Below are 15,487 nucleotides of genomic sequence, written 5' to 3'. Positions count from 1 at the left end.
CCCCCACGGTCAATGGGATTATGCAGGCGGGGCTGGAAGATAATGCAGGCGGGGCTGGAAGATAATGCAGGTGGGGCTGGAAGATAATGCAGGCGGGGCTGGAAGATAATGCAGGTGGGGCTGGAAGATAATGCAGGTGGGGCTGGAAGATAATGCAGGGGGGGCTGGAAGATAATGCAAGTGGGGCTGGAAGATAATGCAAGTGGGGCTGGAAGATAATGCAAGCCTCTCTGCCTCCCTATTGTTTTTAAATTAAATCTCCCAAATGCAATAGGAAGGGGGTGATGGGAATGGGAAATTTGTGCAATTGGGTGTTGAACTGAAATCACAGCAGAATGGGGGCTGGACATGGTGATTTTCTGGATTTAGGCCCCAGGCCTGCGGAAAGTGGCCGCTCGCGTGATTGGAGCGGCCGGGTGGAGGTGAGGCTGCACCCGGCCGCTGGCCCGGAGTCCTCCCGCTGCCTGGCTGGCTGGCTGCCCGCGCCTGCGCAGACCATGGCCGCCAAAGCCCCGCCCCGCCGCGGAGGCTGTCAATCACAGCGGTCACTACGCCGCCGCCGAGGCTGTCAATCAAACAACTGTACGCCCCCTGTCAATGACCTGCCCACCGGGGCTGTCAATCAGACCATTCAGTGTCGTCACCGCGGATCCTCGCAATCAAGCAACCGCCCGCCCCGCTTAGTGACGTGTCGGTCGAAGCTGTCATTCAGGTCATCGCCCCACCCCCTGTCAGGAACGTCACTGTCATCGTTGTCAATCAACTCAAGACCCCCGCCCCCATCAGTGACGACCCCGCCGCACGCTCCCGGGGAGGAACGTGGCGCCTCCTGAGTGGGTGTCGCCTCGTTTGACGTGCGCCTCCTCCTCCGTCCCCCGTTTGCGCCCACCCCCCCCGAGAAGGAACACGATGCATTCTGGGAGCTGTAGTCCCCGCCTCGCCGCCTCATGCCGGGGGAGCCGGGTCGGCGAACTACGACTCCCAGAAGGCACCGCCGACGCGATGTTTGGGGGGGGAGATAATAACCCGGATGTCCTCCCAGCGCGCCGCCGACGTCACGACGTAGGACCAGGGGGACGTGGCGGATGGCGCATGCGCGGCCCCGGCTCTCAGGCTGCGGACGCGGGAGGGTGAGTGAGGGGCGACCGGGTGGGCGGCGCGCCGGCGGTGGGTCAGGGGGGCAATTAGGGCGGGGGAGGGGGGGTAACTGACCATGAGAGGGGCAATTAGGGAGGGTGGGGTATCAGTCCCCTCTCCAGGGGACAGTCTGACCCTGAGAGGGGCAATTAGGGAGGGTGGGGTATCATTCCCCCCTCCAGGGGGATTACTGACCCTGAGAGGGGCAATTAGGGAGGGTGGGGTATCATTCCCCCCTCCAGGGGGATTACTGACCCTGAGAGGGACAAATAGGGAGGGTGGGGTATCATTCCCCCCTCCAGGGGGATTACTGACCCTGAGAGGGACAAATAGGGAGGGTGGGGTATCAATCCCCCCCTCCAGGGGGTTACTGACCCTGAGAGGGGCAATTAGGGAGGGTGGGGTATCAGTCCCCTCTCCAGGGGGGGTAACTAACCTTGAGAGGGGCAATTAGGGAGGGTGGGGTATCATTCCCCCCTCCAGGAGGATTACTGACCCTGAGAGGGGTAATTAGGGAGGAAGGGGTATCGTTTCCCCCTCCAGGGAACAGCCTGACCCTGAGAGGGGCAATTAGGGCGGGTGGGCGATCACCCCCCCCCCCCCCCCCCCGTCCAGAGGGCAATCTGACTCTGAGAGGGACACTGTGGGCGGGTGGGTGATTATTTCTTCCCCCCCCCCCCCTCCCTCCCTCCCTCCCTCCCTCCCTCCCTCCAGGGTGAATCGAACAGAGCCCCTGTCCACGATGGTCCCACAGGGAGAGTTTGAGGAAACTGGGCCTCTATTCAACAAGAGTTTAGACAAATGCGGGGCGGTCACGTTGAAGGGTCGCACAGGGTCGATGCCGGAAGGGGGTTACCCCCGGCTGGTGGGGTCCAGACGCAGTCGCTGACGAAGAGGCCGCTTCGGACCGAGAGGAGGAGGAGGAGGAATTTCCTCTGTCGGAGGGTGGTGATTGAGTGGACTCTTCGCCGAGGCTCCGTCGTTGAGTGTTAATTTTTCCTTCATTTCCCCCCAGATGAGGGTGCTCCTGGTCAGTGTGTGCTTGTCGCTCCTTGCTGTGGGTAGCGCCGATGAAGGTGCAAGGCTGTTAGCTTCAAAGTCGCTGCTCAATAAGTACGCGGTGGAGGGGCGGGACCTGACTCTGCAGTACAATATCTACAACGTTGGCACCAGGTAAAATGGCCGCATAGACCTTGCCGATCGTAGTGCTCCCTTGGGGCTACATCTGTCATTCCTCAGCCACAGGACTGTTGGGTCCTGGACCTGCTTGAGGCCGACATCCACAGGGTCGAGGGGGTGGATGCTGCACTGCTTGTAGGTCAGTGCGGAGGGAGGGGGCACTGTGGGAGGGTCAGTGCGGAGGGAGGGGGCACTGTGGAAGGGTCAGTGCGGAGGGAGGAGGGGGCACGGTGGCAGGGTCAGTGCGGAGGGAGGGAGGAGGCACTGTGGGAGGGTCAGTGCGGAGGGAGGGAGGGGGCACTGTGGGAGGGTCAGTGCAGAGGGAGGGAGGGGGCACTGTGGGAGGGTCAGTGCAGAGGGAGGGAGGGGGCACTGTGGGAGGGTCAGTGCTGAGGGAGGGGGCACTGTGGGAGGGTCAGTGCGGAGGGAGGGAGTGAGGGGGCACTGTGGGAGGGTCAGTGCGAAGGGAGGGAGGGGACACTGGGAGGGTCAGTGCAGAAGGTGGGAGGGAGTGCGGAGGGAGGGAGTGAGGGGGCACTGTGGGAGGGTCAGTGCGGAGGGAGGGAGGGGACACTGGGAGGGTCAGTGCAGAAGGAGGGAGGGGGCACTGGGAGGGTCAGTGCGGAGGGAGGGAGGGGGGCACTGTGGGAGGGTCAGTGCGGAGGGAGGGAGGGGACACTGGGAGGGTCAGTGCAGAAGGAGGGAGGGGGCACTGTGGGAGGGTCAGTGCGGAGGGAGGGAGGGAGGGGGCACTGTGGGTCAGTGCAGAAGGAGGGAGGGTGTAGCTAGAGGGTCAGTGTTAATGGGGGGGGTCCCGCACTGCCGGATGGTCAGTATGGAGGGAGAACAGCAACATGGTGGCGACCCCTTTAGGATATAATGTTAAACCGTGGGCTCTGCCTGCTTCCGAGGATGGGATGTGAAAGATTCCATGGCCGTTACAGGAAGGAGGCTGTGTTTGGGGAGGGGGGGGGGGTTTATCCCTGGGAACGATCGTTTGATGTCTAACGCTCTCAAACCGCATCTCTCCCCGTCAGCGCTGCGTTGGATGTCGAACTCAGCGATGACTCTTTCCCACCGGAGGACTTTGGAATCGTGTCGGGAATGTTAACTGTGAAATGGGACCGCATTGCTCCGTATCCTTTATCAGCAGAATGCGGCGGCCTCGGCCAGGTACAGTCCCAGCACCGTGCCTGCCGTGGAACGTGGCCTCGTCCAGTGACTCTGGGTGGAATCCATGCCGGTAAAGAGCGAGGATTCGCTGTCGGGGACGGCGGGCGCTGGGGGGGGGGGGGGGGGCGCCATCCTATCCCCAACTAACCCGCCGGTGTCTGGACTGTGGGAGAAAACTCTCGCGGGCGCGAGGAGAACGTGCAGAGCCTGCACAGACAGGCAGTCACCCGAGATCGTACACTGACGCTGTGTGATGACCCACTGTGCCACCCCTATTAGAGTTACTCCAAAGTTTTTTAAATTAGGCTAAACGTGCTTCCTGAGACGGTTTTGAGGAAAGCGAGGCAGATTATCTTTTAGTTATATTGTTGATCAGGAATGTTTTCCTGTGTGTGTGTGTGTGTGTGTGTGTGTGTGTGTGTGTGTGTATGCCTGTGTGTGTGTGTGTGTGTGTGTCTCTCTCTCTATTTCCTTAACTTGGACCTTCACAGAGCCAGTAACGTGACCCACACTGTGGTGCTGCGACCACTCAAAGCTGGATACTTTAACTTCAGCTCTGCAACAATCTCCTATCTGGTCCAGGAGGGGAGCCAGGTGGTGGTGAGTTACCCTTAAACGGTATCGCTCGCTGGTCAGGCCTCGGCTGTCAACCGGTGTCTAGTGGAGTGGACCCGCAACTCGTGACGGAACTATTCAACTCCTGACTTCCCTGTCCACCATCGACAAGGACACAAGTCAGGAGGGCGATGGGAGACTCTCCACTTGCCCGGATGAGCGCGGCTCCCAACAACACTCGAGAAGCTCGACACCATCCAGGGCAAAGCAGCCCTGCTCGATCGACACACTACCCACCGACATTCACTCCACCCCCCCCCCCCAATCCCATCCAGGGCAAAGCAGCCCCGCTCGATCGACACGCTGACCACCGACATTCACTCCCCCCCCCCCCATCCAGGACAAAGCAGCCCCGCTCGATCGACACGCTACCCACCGACATTCACTCCCTCCACCCCCCCCATCCAGGACCAAGCAGCCCCGCTCGATCGACACGCTACCCACCGACATTCACTCCCTCCACCTCCCCCCATCCAGGGCAAAGCAGCCCCGCTCGATCGACACGCTACCCACCGACATTCACTCCCTCCACCCCCCCCCCCCCCCGACGCACAGCGGCAGCCGTGTGCACCGTCTACAAGACGCCCCGCGGCGACTCGCCTTCGACAGCACCTTCCAAACCCGCCACCTCTACCATCTAGAAGGACGAGGGGGGGGGCGGCAGACACATGGGGAACACCCCCCCCCCTCCACCTGCAAGTTCCCCCTCCGAGCCGCTCGACATCCCACAGCTACACCCTCCGTGCTGTTAGGGAGGGCTGCTTTGTCCTGGATGGGGGGGGGGGTGGAGGGGGTGAATGTCGGTGGTTAGCGTGTCGATCGAGCGGGGCTGCTTTGTCCTGGATGGGGGGGGGGGGTGGAGGGAGTGAATGTCGGTGGGTAGCGTGTCGATCGAGCGGGGCTGCTTTGTCCTGGATGGGGGGGGGGGTGGAGGGGGTGAATGTCGGTGGTTAGCGTGTCGATCGAGCGGGGCTGCTTTGTCCTGGATGGGGGGGGGGTGGAGGGGGTGAATGTCGGTGGTTAGCGTGTCGATCGAGCGGGGCTGCTTTGTCCTGGATGGGGGGGGGGGGGGGGGGGGGGGGGGGGGGGGGAGGTGGTGGAGGAGAGAGAGAGAGAGAGAGAGAGAGAGAGAGAGAATGTCGGTGGTCAGCGTGTCGATCGAGCGGGGCTGCTTTGTCCTGGATGGAGGGGGGGGGGGGGGGGGGGAGTGAATGTCGGTGGTTAGCGTGTCGATCGAGCGGGGCTGCTTTGTCCTGGATGGAGGGGGGGGGAGTGAATGTCGGTGGGTAGCGTGTCGATCGAGCGGGGCTGCTTTGTCCTGGATGGGGGGGGATGGAGGGAGTGAATGTCGGTGGGTAGCGTGTCGATCGAGCGGGGCTGCTTTGTCCTGGATGGGGGGGGGGTGGAGGGGGTGAATGTCGGTGGGTAGCGTGTCGATCGAGCGGGGCTGCTTTGTCCTGGATGGGGAGGGGGGGGGGGGTGGAGGGGGTGGAGGGGGTGAATGTCGGTGGTTAGCGTGTCGATCGAGCGGGGCTGCTTTGTCCTGGATTGGGGGGGGGGGGGGGGGTGGAGGGGGTGAATGTCGGTGGTTAGCGTGTCGATCGAGTGGGGCTGCTTTGTCCTGGATGGGGGGGGGGGGTGGAGGGGGTGAATGTCGGTGGTTAGCGTGTCGATCGAGCGGGGCTGCTTTGTCCTGGATGGCGGGGGGGGGGGGCGGGTGGAGGTGGTGGAGAGAGAGAGAATGTCGGTGGTCAGCGTGTCGATCGAGCGGGGCTGCTTTGTCCTGGATGGAGGGGGGGGGGGGGGGGGGGGGGAGTGAATGTCGGTGGTTAGCGTGTCGATCGAGCGGGGCTGCTTTGTCCTGGATGGAGGGGGGGGGGAGTGAATGTCGGTGGGTAGCGTGTCGATCGAGCGGGGCTGCTTTGTCCTGGATGGGGGGGGGTGGAGGGGGTGAATGTCGGTGGGTAGCGTGTCGATCGAGCGGGGCTGCTTTGTCCTGGATGGGGGGGGTGGAGGGAGTGAATGTCGGTGGTTAGCGTGTCGATCGAGCGGGGCTGCTTTGCCCTGGATGGTGTCGAGCTTCTCGAGTGTTGTTGGGAGCCGCGCTCATCCAGGCAAGTGGAGAGTCTCCCATCGCCCTCCTGACTTGTCTCCTTGTCGATGGTGGACAGGCTTGGCGGGGGGGGGGGGGGTCAGGACGTCTTTAACCTGTGACGGCTCAGCAGAGTTTCCTCCGGAGAGCCGGGGAAATGGAAGCTGCTTTTCTCTATCTGCGGCTCAGCTGATGACGTGTTTTGGATATCACAGCCTGTTCTGGATTCTCCACCTCGCGCTCCCTTGAAGGAACAGCAGAGGGCAGCAGAGCAGAGCTACTGATCAGCTGTTCTGGGGGAATTTGCATACGTGCAGTGCGGTCAGCCTAAGTTGAAGGTGAATCTGCGAAGTAGACCCGAGGAGTTTGAGTGAAGGCAATCATCCAGCAGAGGGCAGCAGAGCAGAGCTACTGATCAGCTGTTCTGGGGGAATTTGCATACGTGCAGTGCGGTCAGCCTAAGTTGAAGGTGAATCTGCGAAGTAGACCCGAGGAGTTTGAGTGAAGGCAATCATCCAGCAGAGGGCAGCAGAGCAGAGCTACTGATCAGCTGTTCTGGGGGAATTTGCATACGTGCAGTGCGGTCAGCCTAAGTTGAAGGTGGTTTGTGGAGAGGCTGTTGGCAAGTGACAGTTAAACCCGAAACACTTCGTGAGTGTTTCCCACCCTACCTCCTCCTCTAACCAACCCCCCCACCCCACGGTGGTTGGGAAGCGGGAGCAGGGGCCTGTCGTGAAGGTGAGTGAGTGCCTTTAAATTTGCTTACCTTTCAGCGGGAGCAGGGTTTGAGGTAATATCAGGTAAGCTCTTCCTTTCTTTTTCTTTTTCTTGTTTTTTTTTTTTAAATCTAGAGGTGATGTCAGGGAAGGCAGTACAATGCTCCTCCTGCAGAATGTTTGAGGTGAGGGACGCCGTCAGTGTCCCTGCTGATTTCATCTGTGGGAAGTGCACCCAACTCCAGCTCCTCAAAAACCGTGTTAGGGACCTGGAGCTTGAGCTGGATGAACTTCGGATCATTCGGGAGGCAGAGGGGGTCATAGATAGGAGCTTCAGGGAAGTAGTTACACCAAAGACTGGAGATAGATGGGTAACTGTAAGAGGGAATGGGAAGAAGCAGTCAGTGCAGGGACCCCCTGCGGTCGTTCCCCTGAGTAACAAGTATACCGTTTTGGATACTTGTGGGGGGGACGACTTACCAGGGGTAAGCCATGGGGTACGGGCCTCTGGCACGGAGTCTGTCCCTGTTGCTCAGAAGGGAAGGGGGGAAAGGAGTAGAACATTAGTAATTGGGGACTCAATAGTCAGGGGCACAGATAGGAGATTTTGTGGGAGCGAGAGAGACTCACGTTTGGTATGTTGCCTCCCAGGTGCAAGGGTACGTGATGTCTCGGATCGTGTTTTCCGGGTCCTTAAGGGGGAGGGGGAGCAGCCCCAAGTCGTAGTCCACATTGGCACTAACGACATAGGTAGGAAAGGGGACAAGGATGTCAGGCAGGCCTTTAGGGAGCTAGGATGGAAGCTCAGAGCGAGAACAAACAGAGTTGTTATCTCTGGGTTGTTGCCCGTGCCACGTGATAGTGAGATGAGGAATAGGGAGAGAGAGCAATTAAACACGTGGCTACAGGGATGGTGCAGGCGGGAGGGATTCAGATTTCTGGATAACTGGGGCTCTTTCTGGGGAAGGTGGGACCTCTATAGACAGGATGGTCTACATCTGAACCTGAGGGGCACCAATATCCTGGGGGGGAGATTTGTTAGTGCTCTTTGGGGGGTTTTAAACTAATTCAGCAGGGGCATGGGAACCTGGATTGTAGTTTTGGGGTACGGGAGATTGAGAGTATAGAGGTCAGGAGCACAGATTTGACTTCGCAGGAGGGTGCCAGTGTTCAGGTAGGTGGTTTGAAGTGTGTCTACTTCAATGCCAGGAGTATACGAAATAAGGTTGGGGAACTGGCAGCATGGGTTGGTACCTGGGACTTCGATGTTGTGGCCATTTCAGAGACATGGATAGAGCAGGGACAGGAATGGTTGTTGCAGGTTCCGGGGTTTAGGTGTTTTAGTAAGCTCAGAGAAGGGGGCAAAAGAGGGGGAGGTGTGGCGCTGCTAGTCAAGGACAGTATTACGGTGGCGGAAAGGATGCTAGATGGGGACTCTTCTTCCGAGGTAGTATGGGCTGAGGTTAGAAACAGGAAAGGAGAGGTCACCCTGTTGGGAGTTTTCTATAGGCCACCTAATAGTTCTAGGGATGTAGAGGAAAGGATGGCGAAGATGATTCTGGAAAAGAGCGAAAGTAACAGGGTAGTTGTTATGGGAGACTTTAACTTTCCAAATATTGACTGGAAAAGATATAGTTCGAGTACATTAGATGGGTCATTCTTTGTACAATGTGTGCAGGAGGGTTTCCTGACACAATATGTTGACAGGCCAACAAGAGGCGAGGCCACATTGGATTTGGTTTTGGGTAATGAACCAGGCCAGGTGTTAGATCTGGAGGTAGGTGAGCACTTTGGAAACAGTGACCACAATTCGGTGACCTTTACGTTAGTGATGGAAAGGGATAATTATACCCCGCAGGGCAAGAGTTATAGCTGGGGGAAGGGCAATTATGATGCCATTAGACATGACTTAGGATGTGTTGGTTGGAGAAGTAGGCTGCAAGGGTTGGGCACACTGGATATGTGGAGCTTGTTCAAGGAACAGCTATTGCATGTTCTTGATAAGTACGTACCAGTCAGGCAGGGAGGAAGGGGTCGAGCGAGGGAACCGTGGTTTACCAAAGAAGTGGAATCTCTTGTTAAGAGGAAGAAGGAGGCCTATGTGAAGATGAGGCATGAAGTTTCAGTTGGGGCGCTTGATAGTTACAAGGAAGCGAGGAAGGATCTAAAGAGAGAGCTGAGACGAGCAAGGAGGGGACATGAGAAGTCTTTGGCAGGTAGGATCAAGGAAAACCCAAAAGCTTTCTATAGGTATGTCAGGAATAAAAGAATGACTAGGGTAAGAGTAGGGCCAGTCAAGGACAGTGGTGGGAAGTTGTGTGTGGAGGCTGAGGAGATAAGCGAGATACTAAATGAATACTTTTCGTCAGTATTCACTCAAGAAAAAGATAATATTGTGGAGGAGAATGCTGAGACCCAGGCTATTAGAATAGATGGCATTGAGGTGCGTAGGGAAGAAGTGTTGGCAATTCTGGACAAGGTGAAAATAGATAAGTCCCCGGGGCCGGATGGGATTTATCCTAGGATTCTCTGGGAAGCCAGGGAAGAGATTGCTGAGCCTTTGGCTTTGATTTTTAGGTCATCATTGGCTACAGGAATAGTGCCAGAGGACTGGAGGATAGCAAATGTGGTCCCTTTGTTCAAGAAGGGGAGTAGAGATAACCCCGGTAACTATAGGCCGGTGAGCCTAACGTCTGTGGTGGGTAAAGTCTTGGAGAGGATTATAAAAGATACGATTTATAATCATCTAGATAGGAATAATATGATTAGGGACAGTCAGCATGGTTTTGTGAAGGGTAGGTCATGCCTCACAAACCTTATCGAGTTCTTTGAGAAGGTGACTGAACAGGTAGACGAGGGTAGAGCAGTTGATGTGGTGTATATGGATTTCAGTAAAGCGTTTGATAAGGTTCCCCACGGTCGGCTATTGCAAAAAATACGAAGGCTGGGGATTGAGGGTGATTTAGAGATGTGGATCAGAAATTGGCTAGTTGAAAGAAGACAGAGAGTGGTAGTTGATGGGAAATGTTCAGAATGGAGTTCAGTTACGAGTGGCGTACCACAAGGATCTGTTCTGGGGCCGTTGCTGTTTGTCATTTTTATAAATGACCTAGAGGAGGGCGCAGAAGGATGGGTGAGTAAATTTGCAGACGACACTAAAGTCGGTGGAGTTGTAGACAGTGCGGAAGGATGTTGCAGGTTACAGAGGGACATAGATAAGCTGCAGAGCTGGGCTGAGAGGTGGCAAATGGAGTTTAATGTGGAGAAGTGTGAGGTGATTCACTTTGGAAAGAATAACAGAAATGTGGAATATTTGGCTAATGGTAAAATTCTTGGCAGTGTGGATGAGCAGAGGGATCTCGGTGTCCATGTACATAGATCCCTGAAAGTTGCCACCCAGGTTGATAGGGTTGTGAAGAAGGCCTATGGTGTGTTGGCCTTTATTGGTAGAGGGATTGAGTTCCGGAGCCATGAGGTCATGTTGCAGTTGTACAAAACTCTAGTACGGCCGCATTTGGAGTATTGCGTACAGTTCTGGTCGCCTCATTATAGGAAGGACGTGGAAGCTTTGGAACGGTGTGCAGAGGAGATTTACCAGGATGTTGCCTGGTATGGAGGGAAAATCTTATGAGGAAAGGCTGATGGACTTGAGGTGTTTTCGTTAGAGAGAAGAAGGTTAAGAGGTGACTTAATAGAGGCATACAAAATGATCAGAGGGTTAGATAGGGTGGACAGCGAGAGCCTTCTCCCGCGGATGGAGGTGGCTAGCACGAGGGGACATAGCCTTAAATGAGGGGTAATAGATATAGGACAGAGGTCAGAGGTGGGTTTTTTACGCAAAGAGTGGTGAGGCCGTGGAATGCCCTACCTGCAACAGTAGTGAACTCGCCAACATTGAGGGCATTTAAAAATTTATTGGATAAGCATATGGATGATAAGGGCATAGTGTAGGTTAGATGGCCTTTAGATTTTTTTCCATGTCGGTGCAACATCGAGGGCCGAAGGGCCTGTACTGCGCTGTATCGTTCTATGTTCTATGAACATGGCGGTGTGAGCCACGGGAGAGTTAGTGCCAGCCACCTTTTTACTTTCCGTTAAACTGTGCGTCTGTTTATCTTCAGGTGGGTTACACCAGCGCTCCGGGACAGGGTGGCATCCTGGCCCAGAGAGAGTTCGACAGGCGCTTTTCACCCCATTACGTGAGTATCTGCCTCTTTCTGTGACACAGCTTGTGTTAAAATATCTTAAACCGTTCTCTGAATGGGCTTGAGCCTCGTCGCAAGCAGGGGGTAATGTTGTCTCTTTATCTGTCTCCCTCGCTCTCTGTCTCCCTCTCTCTCTGTCTCCCTCTCCCTCTGTCTCCCTCTCCCTCTGTCTCCCTCTGTCTCCCTCTCCCTCTCCCTCTGTCTCCCTCTCCCTCTGTCTCCCTCTCTCTGTCCCGCGCTCTCTCTGTCCCGCGCTCTCTCTGTCCCGCGCTCTCTCTGTCCCGCGCTCTCTCTGTCCCGCGCTCTCTCTGTCCCGCGCTCTCTCTGTCCCGCGCTCTCTCTGTCCCGCGCTCTCTCTGGCCCGCGCTCTCTCTGTCCCGCGCTCTCTCTGTCCCGCGCTCTCTCTGTCCCGCGCTCTCTCTGTCCCGCGCGCTCTCTCTGTCCCGCGCGCTCTCTCTGTCCCGCGCTCTCTCTGTCCCGCGCTCTCTCTGTCCCGCGCTCTCTCTGTCCCGCGCTCTCTCTGTCCCGCGCTCTCTCTGTCCCGCGCTCTCTCTGTCCCGCGCTCTCTCTGTCCCGCGCTCTCTCTGTCCCGCGCTCTCTCTGTCCCGCTCTCTCTCTGTCTCCCGCTCTCTCTGTCTCCCGCTCTCTCTGTCTCCCGCTCTCTCTGTCTCCCGCTCTCTCTGTCCCGCGCTCTCTCTGTCCCGCGCTCTCTCTGTCCCGCTCTCTCTCTGTCTCCCGCTCTCTCTGTCCCGCGCTCTCTCTGTCCCGCGCTCTCTCTGTCCCCTCGCTCTCTCTGTCCCGCGCTCTTCTCGTCCCGCGCTCCTCTGTCCCCGCGCTCTCTCTGTCCCGCGCGCTCTCTCTGTCCCGCGCGCTCTCTCTGTCCCGCGCGCTCTCTCTGTCCCGCGCGCTCTCTCTGTCCCGCGCGCTCTCTCTGTCCCGCGCGCTCTCTCTGTCCCGCGCGCTCTCTCTGTCCCGCGCGCTCTCTCTGTTCCGCGCTCTCTCTGTCCCGCGCTCTCTCTGTCCCGCTCTCTCTCTGTCTCCCGCTCTCTCTGTCTCCCGCTCTCTCTGTCTCCCGCTCTCTCTGTCCCGCGCTCTCTCTGTCCCGCGCTGTCTCTCTCTGTCCCGCGCTCTCTCTCTCTGTCGCGCGCTCTCTCTCTCTGTCGCGCGCTCTCTCTCTGTCGCGCGCTCTCTCTCTCTGTCGCGCGCTCTCTCTCTCTGTCGCGCGCTCTCTCTCTCTGTCGCGCGCTCTCTCTCTCTGTCGCGCGCTCTCTCTCTCTGTCGCGCGCTCTCTCTCTCTGTCGCGCGCTCTCTCTCTCTGTCGCGCGCTCTCTCTCTCTGTCGCGCGCTCTCTCTCTCTGTCGCGCGCTCTCTCTCTCTGTCCCGCGCTCTCTCTCTCTCTCTGTCCCGCGCTCTCTCTCTCTCTCTCTGTCCCGCGCTCTCTCTCTCTCTCTCTGTCCCGCGCTCTCTCTCTCTCTCTGTCCCGCGCTCTCTCTCTCTCTCTGTCCCGCGCTCTCTCTCTCTCTCTGTCCCGCGCTCTCTCTCTCTCTCTCTGTCCCGCGCTCTCTCTCTCTCTCTGTCCCGCGCTCTCTCTCTCTCTCTGTCCCGCGCTCTCTCTGTCTCCCGCTCTCTCTCTGTCTCGCTCGCGCTCTGTCGCTTGCTATCGATTACCCCCCACCCCGCACCTTCTCGCTCGTTCTCGATTACCCCCCACCCTCTCACTCTCCCGCTCGACTTGTGACGTTAGGAGTCTGAGCTCTAAGGACCGTGCCCGTAATCTAAGCTGTTGCCCCAGGCCCCCTGCCAAATGTGCATTACTGAGGGAGTGCGGCACTGCCAGAGACGAGGTCCTTCAGGCGGACCTTCTGGCTCCATCCGGATTGTCCTGATGGCCGTTCTGGCCACGATCGGACGCCCAGCGAACTTCCCCGGTGTAAAACCAGGAGATATGCAGATGTCTGCAATTCAATAGAGGCGGAAATCTAGCTGTGGGATTACCTAACATAATCCCTTGTCTGCACAAGTACCGCGAAACAGGATCACGATTCCTGAGAGAAAAGAACTGGTTCAAAAATGAATTGAATCGGTCGTATAACAACTCCCAGGGGACTTGGGAAGATTTAAAACAAAATACGACAGCTGTTGTATTAATCTTGCATCAATGAGCACGCCCAATATAAATCCACGCATCGAAGTTTGTAATTGAAATTGGTCGTCTTACAGGGCGGCGCAGTGGTTAGCACTGCTGCCTCACGGCGCCAAGGACCCGGGTTCGATCCCGGCCCTGGGTCACTGTCCGTGTGGAGTTTGCACATTCTCCCCCGTGTCTGCGTGGGTCTCTTTCCCCCCCAACCCCCCCCCCCCCCCCCCCCCCCCCCCCACAACGATGTGCAGGGTAGGTGGATTGGCCAGGCTTAATTGCCCCTTAATTGGGGGAAAAGATAATTGGGTACTCTAAATTAAAAATTTTAGAGGATGTAATTATAATTCCAGCTTGGCGTATTGCCGGGGCCGGTTTAGCACACTGGGCTAAATCGCTGGCTTTGAAAGCAAGCCAGCAGCACGGTTCGATTCCCGTACCAGCCTCCCCGAACAGGCGCCGGAATGTGGCGACTAGGGGCTTTTCACATTGCAGCCGACTCGTGACAATAAGCGATTTTCAATTCCGGCAGCCTTAGTCGATGTGGCAGCGTTGCTTCCCTTCCACTGCCGGCTTCTCGCGACTTTCTGCCTCGTGTTGTGCAATTCTGTGACTCGAGCGTCATTTTTTAATTCTTCTCCAGTTGGACTGGGCTGCCTTTGGTGTGATGACACTCCCTTCTATCGGTATACCCCTGCTGCTGTGGTACTCGAGCAAGCGGAAATACGACACGGCCAAAACGAAAAAGAACTGAGCTCAAGCGGAGTGTTCAGGAGAGGCTCGACTCCCTCCCGTACACTGGGGCCACAATGATTTAATGCCAACAAACATCTGGCCCTTTGGCCACGTTAATTGTTGAAAGGAATAGCGCACGTCCAGTCTGAAGGAGGAGGATGGGCGATGACCTACGTCTAACCGTTGACCCTTGTGCTCCATTTTATGGAGAGCGTTAATTCGTTCGCAGAACCGCAGAGGGAATGTGCATCTCCTTCGTCGTGGATATTTTGAGTGTAAACGCGTCACGCTGTAATTACGCCCTCCCACCAGTGGCGGCGCCCTTGGGGCGGTGCCTCCCGGGTCCTGCAGCCACCCTTGCGAAGATACTGCCCTGCTTTTGGAATCGTGTTCCTCGCTGCCTTCTGTGAGTGTGTGTCCATTCCTGAATCCCTGAACGTCCCTTCTCGCTCATGCACGTGCCCGTTGGATTGCTCGCCCCCCCAGTTGTGCGTTTCCAGCGATGTTTGTTACTGCCCCTTGCCCGTTGCAGACGGACTGTCCGTTCCCACAAGACACCAGAGGTTGACCTGAGCCAGCCCCTCTCGGCCCATTTCTCTCTCTCTCTCTGTGAAAGATGGACAAGAAGGATTTTCGTACTGCTGAAGGAAAAAAAAGATGGCTCGTCGAAGCTTGGGACTCATCAGGCCAGAGCCGTCCGACTTGAAAACCGCAGAAGAGCGCGGCAGTTTATACTGCGCGCAAAACAGGGTGCCATCGGTTGGCGGGTACCCTGTTTCTCCACGTGCAGTATAAATTGTCGCTCCTTTTTGAGACATTTAATTCTTGCCGTTTTGACCTGATGAGTCCGAGGTGGAAAGTTTTGACAGCTTGTGTCTTTTTTTTTTCCCGAACAACCCCCTCCCCCAGCAGTACTCGAGATCTGTTACCAAACTATTAAATGTAAGATAGGATTTCCTTAACCAGTGGTGGAACCATAGAACAATTGACATCTTCGAGGGTGAAATGCTGGACGGTGAATCCACCCTCCCCGTCTGTTGTATTGACGTGGGGTTCAGGTGCTGCTTTTCAAATCTTAATGTTTAAACCATTGTGCCCCATTCGTGCGACGGGGTTGTACGTATCTTTGTTGTACCCTTGGGAGAAAGGTTTTTCTTTTTAAATAAAAAAAAAATACCTCAAAAGTAGAACTGCGTTTGGAATCATTTTTGAAACGTCGCCAGGAAAGGAGTCGATAGGAAAAGCAAGTTGGCAACAGTGGGTAAGACGGCATGGGTAGGGCGAAGGAACCGGTCGACTGAGCCCCCGGAGGGGGAGGGGGGGGGGTTCCGCGGGTGAGCGGGCTGGGCAGGCGCGGCTCCTCCCGTTACCCGATCGCGTATCTTCGCCCCCCCCCCCCCCCCCCCCCCGCCCCCCCCGCCGCGCGAAGTAACGGCTCGGCCTGTCCCGGCTCTCCGAATGAGCAGCTCCCTGACGACACTCCCACCCGGACTCGAAC

General features: G+C 57.0%; 1 protein-coding gene across 1 annotated transcript; it reads left to right on the top strand.

Annotated features, from left to right (window-relative positions):
- Positions 1 to 1,024: 1,024 nt before the first annotated feature.
- Positions 1,025 to 15,176, top strand: ssr2 (signal sequence receptor, beta). Its single transcript, XM_038787179.1, has 6 exons — positions 1,025 to 1,130; positions 2,153 to 2,310; positions 3,354 to 3,452; positions 3,981 to 4,089; positions 11,034 to 11,111; positions 13,898 to 15,176. Exons 1-6 carry the CDS (start codon positions 1,086 to 1,088, stop codon positions 14,006 to 14,008), a joined length of 600 nt encoding a protein of 199 aa, XP_038643107.1. The 5' UTR covers positions 1,025 to 1,085; the 3' UTR covers positions 14,009 to 15,176.
- The last annotated feature ends 311 nt before the right edge of the window (positions 15,177 to 15,487 follow it).

Source organism: Scyliorhinus canicula, chromosome 30 (genome assembly GCF_902713615.1).
Source record: "Scyliorhinus canicula chromosome 30, sScyCan1.1, whole genome shotgun sequence".
NCBI classification, from domain to species: domain Eukaryota; kingdom Metazoa; phylum Chordata; class Chondrichthyes; order Carcharhiniformes; family Scyliorhinidae; genus Scyliorhinus; species Scyliorhinus canicula.
This window is presented reverse-complemented; position numbering and strand designations above follow the sequence as displayed.